At 39.9% G+C, this 10,609-nt stretch overlaps 2 protein-coding genes across 6 annotated transcripts; one reads left to right on the forward strand and one right to left on the reverse strand.

Annotated features, from left to right (window-relative positions):
- Positions 1 to 1,880: 1,880 nt before the first annotated feature.
- Positions 1,881 to 2,848, reverse strand: LOC109177516 (54S ribosomal protein L19, mitochondrial). The gene has a single exon (XM_019326884.1). It carries the CDS (start codon positions 2,812 to 2,814, stop codon positions 2,347 to 2,349), a length of 468 nt encoding a protein of 155 aa, XP_019182429.1. The 5' UTR covers positions 2,815 to 2,848; the 3' UTR covers positions 1,881 to 2,346.
- Positions 2,849 to 5,894: 3,046 nt separating this feature from the next.
- LOC109177850 (glutamate receptor 3.6-like) lies at positions 5,895 to 10,420 on the forward strand. 5 transcript variants are annotated; one of them, XM_019327320.1, is made up of 8 exons: positions 5,970 to 6,106; positions 6,489 to 6,580; positions 6,674 to 6,972; positions 7,074 to 8,427; positions 8,640 to 8,915; positions 9,000 to 9,031; positions 9,122 to 9,528; positions 9,704 to 10,420. In XM_019327320.1, exons 1-8 carry the CDS (start codon positions 6,089 to 6,091, stop codon positions 10,181 to 10,183), a joined length of 2,958 nt encoding a protein of 985 aa, XP_019182865.1. In that variant the 5' UTR covers positions 5,970 to 6,088; the 3' UTR covers positions 10,184 to 10,420. The 5 variants fall into 5 exon arrangements, with proteins under 5 accessions (XP_019182868.1, XP_019182865.1, XP_019182866.1 ...); XM_019327321.1 differs by having other exon boundaries at positions 5,980 to 6,106; positions 6,419 to 6,580; XM_019327319.1 differs by lacking the exon at positions 5,970 to 6,106 and adding an exon at positions 6,147 to 6,254 and having other exon boundaries at positions 7,074 to 8,425; positions 8,638 to 8,915.
- The last annotated feature ends 189 nt before the right edge of the window (positions 10,421 to 10,609 follow it).

The following is a 10,609-nucleotide window of genomic DNA, read 5'->3' on the forward strand; positions in this document are numbered from 1 at the left end:
GCATACGGTTGCAAAACGGCGCTGTTTTGGTTAAAAAAACGAGCGTCCCACTTAAAGAAGAAATCAGGTTCGATTCCCGACAATAGCATTTTTATATATCCAGAAATTCATAACTATATAACCACAATTTCATAACTATATATCCACAGTGAATGAATGAAGTAAAAATCCACAATGAATGAACTAAATATCCACAATATATGATTGAACTAAATATCCACAATGAATGAACTAAATATCCATAAATTCATAACTATATAACCACAATTTCATAATTATATATCCACAATAATGCTATTGCTGAGAGTCGAACCTGATTTTTTTTTTTTTTAAAGTGCGACGCGCGTTTTTAATCAAAACGACGTCGTTTTGAACCGTATGCACCATGCTCATGGTACATTCGGTTGCACAGCATAACTATTGATTTGGATGGCATGGGCCATTGGCAGCATAAATCACTGTATTGGTCCATTGGATTATATATATATATATATATATATATATATATATATATATATATATATATCTTTCGCCGACCGAAACCAAAAGTCAATAATCGTAGAATAACCAAAATACTGAAAAAACCAAAAATATTTTAACAGCAATAATCGAAACCGATAGAAAATCAATTTTTTCGATCAGTTGGGTTATCAGCGACAGAATCAATTTTTTTCGATCAGTTGGGTTATCAGTTATTTTGCGGTTATTGGACGGTTTCATATTTTACCCACCCTTAATACAGAGTTATTTCAGTAGTATTATGTAGCCTAAAAGTCTGCATTGTTTATGCTCTTTGCTCTTGTGCTTATATCATTCTGTGTTGCCAGTTATTAGTGGAGAGATCCATTTTTTCAGCAAACAGCTCCTCCATTTGATGCATGGCAAAACACTGGGCAAATGCATGTTTAAATTCCAGATAGACACTCAAATTGTCAGCAAATATTGTAACAGAAGAATAGTTTAAGCAATACATGATGACAACCCAAAGCTTCTGCAAATGATGGAACATAAAAGAAGACATACACAAGCATTCCAACTATTTATTTTTTGAGTGCCAAGGAAAACACGCACCACCATCCAAATGTGTACACCGAGTAAATCCCACATTCCCACCTTGTGATCCTAGTTAGCAAAAGACCCCCTCCAATTTGGTTGGGGTTCCAATCCAACTATTTAGCAAAGGCCTTATGGACGCAAGACTGAGCACAATTGCAACGTGAGAGTTTCACCCACTTGTGAAGGTGGCTCATTGTAAGCACTAGAAACTGGTCCTCTCACCTAATGGGGAGCTGGGTTAGAGTGATCCCGTGGCATGGGTGCCCTTGGGGCGAGGGATTTCTGTCTTTTGTGGGCAAAAGAATCTTAACACCAGCAAGATATTCAAACCAGCGTAGGAAGCAAGGACATTACTTAACCACTGTCATCATACTTCCAAACCTATCATGCTGCGAGTAAAATAGGTATAATTTTACCATCATCCAAGAATACAGATCTACAGTTCATAATTTGACTAGGTTCCATATTCTCCACTCAGATACAAAGTATATCTTTAGCAGGTTGTGCACTTCTGCTGACACATTCTGGACCAATCTATTGCCTGACCATATTGATCCAAGCAGCAAGCCCTGTAAATAGAAACCTAATAAAAGTAGCTCTAATCCTAGCACAAATGCACAATGTGCCTAGCCCTTGTTTGTAATTGTATACATCATACAGGACTAGAAGCAAGACAGCATGTTCACCAAATGCAAGGAACCTGCAGCTCGTTTCAGCACAAGAAAAGAAAAGACTTCCAATTCAATCAAAATCCAATTAAAGTAAAAAATAAATCTAGTCCTCTGTGAACCATAATCAAGCTGAATACCATACATCAGTACACATGACAAATTCTATGTCTTCATAGTTAATTAAAACACCCAAGAGTTTCTGAACAAGCAAAACCAATGCTTGATCTTTCAAGATTCAATTACAACAGAAGCAGAAGTAATATGAAGAAAACACATATGATGAGTTCATTCTGCATTGATCAAACCCATGATCTTCCAAAATCACACAGTAGTATTAGATTATTACAATAACTATCTCTACAGTTTGCAACTCATATGCTCTCATTTATCGGGGAGGGGGGTAGCAAAAACTAAGAAGTAGAGCTGACAATTTTCTACAAAAAAACTGATGCATTAATTGAAGAATTGTGCAAAATTAATAACTAAAAACACTTCAGTCTAATGCCATTAGCACATCAAATGCATCTCGTTAAAACATAAGCACCAAATGAAGTTCCAAGTATCACTCATTTCATGTAATTTCAAGGATCGTCCCCTAATCTGATTTGAAATTCAAAGATTAATCAAGCTCTTTCTGAACCTTAATCCCCATTGAGTTGGCAGTGCCGATGATAGACTTACAAATCGACTCGAGCGGCATGTATTGACAAAAAGGATCGCTCTGTTTGATCTTCGCGATTTCGTACACGTGCTTTAGGGTTATGGTGGAGGCGGCCACGTGACCGGGGCGGCTGCTGCCGCTCTCCACCCCCGCCGCATGCTTCAGGTACCACGTCACCGCCGGAGATTTCAGCGTGAACTCGAAGGTTCCGTCCTTGAACGCCGTTATGGTCACGGCCATCGGCGTCCCGGGCTTGTACTTCTGCGTCCGCGCGTTGAAGTCCTTGCAGAACGCCATCGAGTTCAGCTTGTATTGACCTAGAGCCGGTCCCACCGGTGGCCCGGGCTTTGCGCCGCCGGCATCGACCCTTAGTCGGATCGTCGCCGCCACGGGACGTCGCGTTAAGATCTCCTTCAACGTAGCCATGCTTTTCAGCTCACTGAGAGTGTGGAATGAAATTCATAAGAGATAGTTTGAGTGGTTTTATATTGGGCTTTATCATGTACAAAAATGGGCTGTCTGAAATAACACACGGCCCATTAACACCTCAATGTTCTTTTTGTTTGGTGAAACAAATTTTGTTTGAAGTAATGCTCTACAAAAAATGGACCGTCCGAAATAACACATATATTTTTAAAGTTCGAACTTCAAACTTAAGGGTTTTTCATTGCTCATGTCTCTGTTAGAGTTTTAGAGACTAATGAATGAAATAAATCACAAAATTTGTCTCAATCGGTCAATAGGCCCACAAGCCCCCAAAATCATACCTCTCCTTTTTACTCATTGGTAGGCGCATATTATACCATTGTTTAGGGTTCTAATAGGGAATATCTCTCAGGTATATTTACTTATATGTACTGCATACCAGCTCGGTATCCAATCAAGCCACCCTTAAAAACTATTCCCGATAATAACTGACCTCAAATGGACCTACCTGATCTAAGCGTGAAGGTCGAGCAGAAGCTTAGTTGATAGTAGTCTTCGCCCCGCCTTATAATCCAACCCAACCTTCTTAGGTCGGGACGGCCTATCCGACCAAGTCCACTTAGAGAGCTGAGTCTTACTTCTTTATTTCAACCCGCTCGCAACAAAAACGAGGACATCAGGAACCTTAGCACGTGTGGGGGAATCAGGAAAGCCTTCCCCCCACCCAACCCCTCTCTTGTACATGGGACACACGTGTAGTGCATGACGACCCCCGTCATGTGCTCCCTTCACCCTCCCCATACATATTGCATTAAATGTTAGGGGGGGATTTTTGGCATCTTCGCTTAGCATACCATAGTTCGACATTCCCTGACATCGCCTTACTACCCGAGCTTAAAACTGAAACCAACAAGCAGACTGTTAAAGGATCCATCTATAACGTATTTACTACATCAGGTTCATATTGCATTGTGAACCTTAGTCCAAAATTACATTCATATATAATCATATTATGTACGTGCAAATTAACTGTAAATACATAATATATTAATTATAATTGGTATATAATATGTTAACTGCTTGTACATAATTTGAATAATTTTATTTTGTGTTGATTGACTAGTTAAGTTGTGACATAGGACTTTTAAAATAAATTTATACTCCATAAAGTGGGAGGCAAAAGTCAATAATTAGTGGACCCTTTAAAGTTTCAATCCTACAATTACAAACTCTTTGTGCTAACCCCACACTCTGCACGCAGCAACTATGTTTTCATTTCATTCCATGACAATGCACCGGCACCCTTAAAGTGCACACTAAACACTCTTGTATATCTTTTCAATAAAGTTTTTGTTTATTTTGTAGTGTTACTTATTTTAATTAAGCTTAATTGGTATGATAGTTATGTAATCACAATATTTTAAGTTTAACTTTTTTCACACTTTGATAGCCTGATAGGTTAGATATCCTTCACTAAGGCCTTGCTTGCCCCAATTTTTATGGATATGGACATGCTGATGTTTGTAATTATGTATTTGTGTTCTTATTTGAACGAGGATTATTACATTTTGTATTTTGTGTTTGATAGTTGGATTGTAAATGATGATATGATACATATTTAAGTATTTTAAGGTTAAAAAGCTAAATATTTTTTTAAAATAATACTCTGTAATTGTATTAGGTTGATTAGGATTAATGGTGGACGAAGATTCCTTTATCCTTCTTCCCCCTAAATGTTGAATCTCCAATCTTAAAGGTTCCCCACACCCTGATCCGACAAAGCATTTTGGAGGGTGTAAATCATGAGGATTCAATAACTCAGATAAGTCAAATGCTGGTGTACGCAAAGAATCTGTCTACTTTGATCTTGGACATAATCCCACAATCCCACACTGTCTTTGTCGAAGTTTGAACATTGGTCTATTCTCTCAAATACTATACACTGACAAGATTCCTTTATCTATTATATTTCATGTGGGGGTGAGAATAGAGAGAGAGAGAAAAAAAAAAAAAAAACATCATTTTCCCATTGTGAATAAGGGCGATGAAGTGGGAACTGAGAAAGGATTTGAGAGACAAAGGCGGGGAGTGTACTCCGAGCTTAATACCCAAACGAAAATGACAAATGATCATGAGTAAAAAATTACGTGGGATGACCAATTCAACGTTTGTCTTTCCCTCTTTTAACTCTTGAGTCAATACTTTTGTTGGCCCTACACATTATTAAGTTGATATATAATTCCACATTTTAATTAAGGAGTACATTTTTTCCAACCCCACATTTGTCTGGTCCACTGCACTCTTCCAACTTCATCCAATGAGGTGCTACACAATAGTAGCAATGGGGCCCACTCTTTCTTCATGTTTCTTCCCCACTACATGGAATACATGTTTTTCCCATTCCTCCTCCATTCTTGACTCTATTTTTTCCAAAAAATAATACTAGGAGCCCCTAGTCAAGTTAGTTAGGAGCCAATTATTACTTTATTGGTTTGAGCTCGTGACATTTTTCTATAAAAATTCATAAATTTACTACTTTATTGGTTTGAGCTCGTGACATTTTTTTATAAAATTTTATAAATTTATTACTTTATTGGTTTGAGCTCGTGATATTTTTCTATAAAAATTCATAAATAAATTTTATATATTATACTCTCTGACAAAATATATAAATACACATTATATACCTACTTTTGTCCTAGATAGCACCAAATAAAAACAACAAAATATGAGAAAAATATATATAAGTTATGTCTTTGTTAGACATTCAGTCAATATTATTATTCATTCATTAGCTTTAGCTATACCTATCAGTTTTATGTCTGATATGGGGGAGTGGACTACCGGTCCCCTTCCGCTTCTTTGTAATGTTTTGAATCTTCATTAATATAAATCGTAGTCTTTGTCAAGATCTTGTGGTCTAATAATACCTGGGTTGCATTCTTATATGGAATGATGTGGGTTCAAATCCCAGTAAAGGCGATATTGACTTTTTGTGCTTTAATTGTATTTTTTTTTTTTTTTGAATTATGAAAACAATTTTAAAACATTCTGTGAGTTTCTGTAAATTCTTTAAGGAATGTTTACCAGAGTTGTTAAAAGTTTTGTGTATCATACCTTCTCTTACAAGTTCCAAGCTATATATATGTATGTATATCCAAATCCAATCTATATGAGCCATACATGAATCTAGTGGATTTCCAAGAAAGACTGAAGGGCAGAAAAAGACGAGAAGGAAATATGGAGGACGTTTACCACTTCCACTGTTCATTAAATGAAAGCTTGCTTTCAGGTTTGTTGAATCCTCCTTTATTGTGATTTTTGGTTAAAGGAGGTATCATCCCAACCTGTAAATGTATAAGCTTTTTGCTGTCTACACTCTCCACTGTGCCCTTCCAAAGAGGCATTCTTTTGGACCCTTTGGTTGTTGGGCTTGTAGTGTATGGCTCCTTCCCTTTTTTTGAATGATTTCTTGACCCTACATACTTGAATTTTTTAAGATTTTCGTTTTTGTTACTTTGGGTAATCTTCATATATATTCCCTTTCCAGTTTCCACTCTCAGATACTGTTTGGATGATGGAATAATTTTGGGCTTTTTTAAAGCTCTGGTAGTATGGTAAATACACTTGTGGAACACTGTTGCTGCTGTTCTAAGCTTTGGTTCTCTGTATAGACTTTCATATCCTCATGGGTTTCTGGAGATTTTGGAAGCATGGGGTTCTTTTGTAAATCAAAGATCAAAGCTTGTGTTTTTAAGGTTTTGATGTTTGTGTTCTTGACATAAGTTGTTTTTAAGGTTTTGACGTTTGTGTTCTTGACATAGTTGTTGATTGGTTCTGAATTCTGTGTGTTTTGCAGGGTGAAATCTGGGGGTTTGGTGATTGAATTGAAGATGAAGGGGTTTTGGGTGGTGATGTTTTTAACTTTTTACAGTGGGTATGTTTGTGAAGGGGTTAATTCAACCCTTTCTACCAGGCCTGATGTGGTGAATATTGGGTGTATACTGACTTTTATTTCGCCAATTGGCAAAGTTGCGAAAGCTGCTGTGGAAGCTGCAGTGGATGATGTGAACTCCAATCCAGATGTTCTTGGGGGAACCAAGTTGAATGTCACGATGCTCGACAGCAATTCTAGTGGATTTCTCGGCATTGTTGAAGGTATATATATATATATATACTTTCGCTTCTGTGTATCCATTAGCGTTTTGTAGGATTCGTGTGCGATTTCTGGGTAATCTCTGATGTATAATCGTTAACAGCTATGCGGTTCATGGAGACCGACACGGTGGCTATAATCGGTCCCCAAGCTTCAGTCATAGCTCACGTGATTTCCCACCTTGCAAACGAGCTACAAGTCCCTTTGTTGTCTTTTGCTGCGACTGATCCAACGCTTTCGTCTCTTCAGTATCCGTTCTTCGTTAGGACCTCCCCGAACGATTTGTTTCAGATGGCTGCAGTGGCGTCGATCGTGGACTACTACGAGTGGAGGGAAGTGGTTGCCATTTTTATAGACGACGATTATGGGAGGAATGGCATAGCTGCGTTGGGAGATCAACTTGCCACGAGACGGTGTCAGATTTCTTACAAAGCCGCTTTGAAACCCGAGGCCACGGAGGATGACATGAAGGATCTGTTAGTTCGGGTGGCGTTATTGGAGTCCCGAATTCTAGTTGTTCACACGTATCCCGACAAAGGTCTGAAGATATTCTCGGTGGCGAAGAGTTTAAGGATGACGGAAAGCGGGTACGTGTGGATTACTACGCATTGGCTCTCGTCTATCCTCGATACCATTGGCCCTCTTCCAGCAGAAACGATGGATAGCCTTCAGGGGGCTATTACGTTGCGTATACACACTCCGGATTCACAATTAAAGCGGGACTTTGCCTCCCGGTGGAGCAATATAACCCGAAGGTTGGGAGATAATGTTCATTTAGGATTGTGTACGTTTGGTCTGTATGCCTATGACACCGTATGGCTACTTGCTCGTGCTCTCGATGCATTCTTTAAGGAGGGTGGAAACGTTTCGTTTTCTAAAGATCCAAGATTGGAAGGAAAGGAAGGAGGGAGTTTGCGTCTCGGTTCTATGAGCATCTTCAACGGGGGGAATTTATTGCGTGACATCATTTTCAAAACCGAGATTATCGGTGTGACTGGAACGTTCAAATTCACGTCCGAGAGGGACCTATACAGCCCTGCATTTGAAGTCATTAATTTGATTGGCAATGGATATAGAAGGGTCGGTTACTGGTCTAATTACTCCGGGTTATCAGTTGTGCCTCCCGAATCTCTCTACTTGAAACCACCGAATACCTCGTCTTCAAATCAACAGCTACATGGCGTAATCTGGCCTGGACAACAAACGGATAAGCCTCGAGGGTGGGTTTTCCCGAACAATGGGAGGCAACTGAGAGTCGGGGTCCCTAACCGAGCTAGCTTCCGTGAATTTGTAGAGCAAGTGTCAGGTAACGATATGTTCAGAGGCTACTGCATTGAAGTCTTCACAAGTGCTGTAAGCTTACTACCATATGCTGTCCCTTATAAGTTCGTCTCGTTTGGGGATGGCATTACAAACCCGGATGACACAGAAATAGTTCGCGGAATCACTGCAGGGGTAAGTCAACTAAGATTGGGTCATGGTCATTCAACTGGGCTATAATGCACATGGGCCAAACCACACTAAAAGATTGAATTCAACCAATTAGCTGGCCTAACCCGTGGCCTTATAAACCCATATATCTTCTCTTATTTTATCAATGTGGGACTCTTAACACTTCATATTGCTAGAGCTTTCTGTGTGTAAACCCGTGATTTCTTTGATTTCAGACTTACGGTGCAGCTGTAGGTGATATCGCAATCACAACCAACCGAACAAAGATGGTCGACTTCACTCAACCTTATATTGAATCGGGGCTAGTCGTGGTGGCACCGGTTAAAGAATTGAGCTCTAGCGCTTGGGCTTTTCTTAGCCCGTTCACTCCTAGGATGTGGGCTGTTACAGGATTCTTTTTCCTCGTTGTCGGGGCAGTTGTCTGGATTTTGGAACACAGAATGAACGAGGATTTTCGTGGACCTCCTAGAAAGCAAATCATCACCATTCTTTGGTAAGTTTCTAACTAGTAGGAGACTGATATCTGATTGAATTGTGTGATGAAAACCGACATAACTTTGTGATTTTCCTATTTCAGGTTTAGCTTGTCAACGCTCTTCTTTGCACACAGTAAGTGAATTTTTCCGTTAACATCTTATGGACTTAACGAGTCATACGAGCATTCTAATGAGATTGTTACCGTAATGTTCTGTCCCTCAGAGGAAAACACTGTGAGCACCCTAGGCCGGATTGTCCTAATCGTATGGCTGTTTGTGGTTCTGATAATAAACTCGAGCTACACAGCTAGCCTGACCTCAATCCTTACGGTGCAGCATCTTTCTTCCCCGGTTAAAGGAATCGACAGCTTGTTGACTTCGAACGATCCCATTGGTTATCAACTTGGTTCTTTCGCTCGCAACTATCTGGTTGAAGAACTTGGCATTCACCCATCTAGACTCGTTGCTCTTAACCTGCCTGAAGATTATGTCAAGGCTTTAAAGAACGGCCCCAAAAATGGCGGTGTTATGGCAGTGGTCGATGAACGTGCATACATGGAACTTTTTCTCTCAACACATTGCGAGTTCAGTATTGTTGGTCAAGAGTTCCAAAAAAATGGATGGGGATTTGTAAGTCACTTTCTTTTTATCCAATTCTCTAGCTGTTCAAACTAACTATCATCTGACCGAAATCACTCAACTGGGCTATAATGCAGATGGGCTAAACCACACTAAAAGACTGAATCCAATCAATTAGCTAGTCTAACTCATGACCTTATAAACTCATATGTTTCTCTCTTGCAAGGCCTTCCCGAAGGACTCTCCTCTGGCGGTTGACATGTCAACTGCGATTCTGAAACTGTCAGAAAACGGGGAGCTTCAGAGGATCCACGACAAATGGCTGCTGAGGAGCGCCTGTACCTCGCAAAACACAAAGCTCGAAGTGGACCGCCTCGAGCTGAAGAGCTTCGCGGGTCTCTTTTCCATATGCGCGGTGGCGTGCTTCTTAGCTCTGCTCGTGTACTTCATACTGCTGACACGCCAGTTCACGAGGTATAGCTCTGATCCCGAGCAGACACCTTCTAGTGGTGGAAGCTCACGATCAGCTCGACTGCAGACTTTCCTCTCTTTTGTCGACGAAAAAGAAGAGACAGCGAAAAGCCGGTCCATCAAGAGGAAGCAGATGGAGGGAGATTCAGCTAGGAGCATTGATGATGATGATTCATATGTGAATGGTTCTTCCAGGAGTATAGGCCATTCACAGGTGTTCTCAAACAGAGCTTAGAGTCTTGGAAATTCTCAGTCTGTCTTTTTTTAACAATAATTGTGTGCTTCTTAAATGTTATTATTGTTTAGGCTAATATATACGTAGATATAGATAACTCTTTTCTTCTTCTCCCAATAGATAGCATATTTTGAAATGTTCATATGCTTGTCATGTGGACATGTACTAGCTTAGAGGCTCTGACATAAGGAGAGTAGAAAGTCTGCTTTCAACATGTTAGAAATTAGGGATTGAAAAGTCCGCACAGACACTTCAATTGGTTCTTAGTGGTAGATTGTAGGCAAGGGCACAAAATCGAATCTTGGCAGCTATAGTGTGCGAGTTACACCCAGAATGTGGTAGACTGCTTGTGGGCATCCGGCCCCAAGCATTGGTCATCTCACTTAATGGGTCGTTTAGTTACCGTGATTTACCCATCAACTATCT

Source organism: Ipomoea nil, unplaced genomic scaffold (genome assembly GCF_001879475.1).
Source record: "Ipomoea nil cultivar Tokyo-kokei standard unplaced genomic scaffold, Asagao_1.1 scaffold0805, whole genome shotgun sequence".
Classification (NCBI taxonomy): Eukaryota; Viridiplantae; Streptophyta; class Magnoliopsida; order Solanales; family Convolvulaceae; genus Ipomoea; species Ipomoea nil.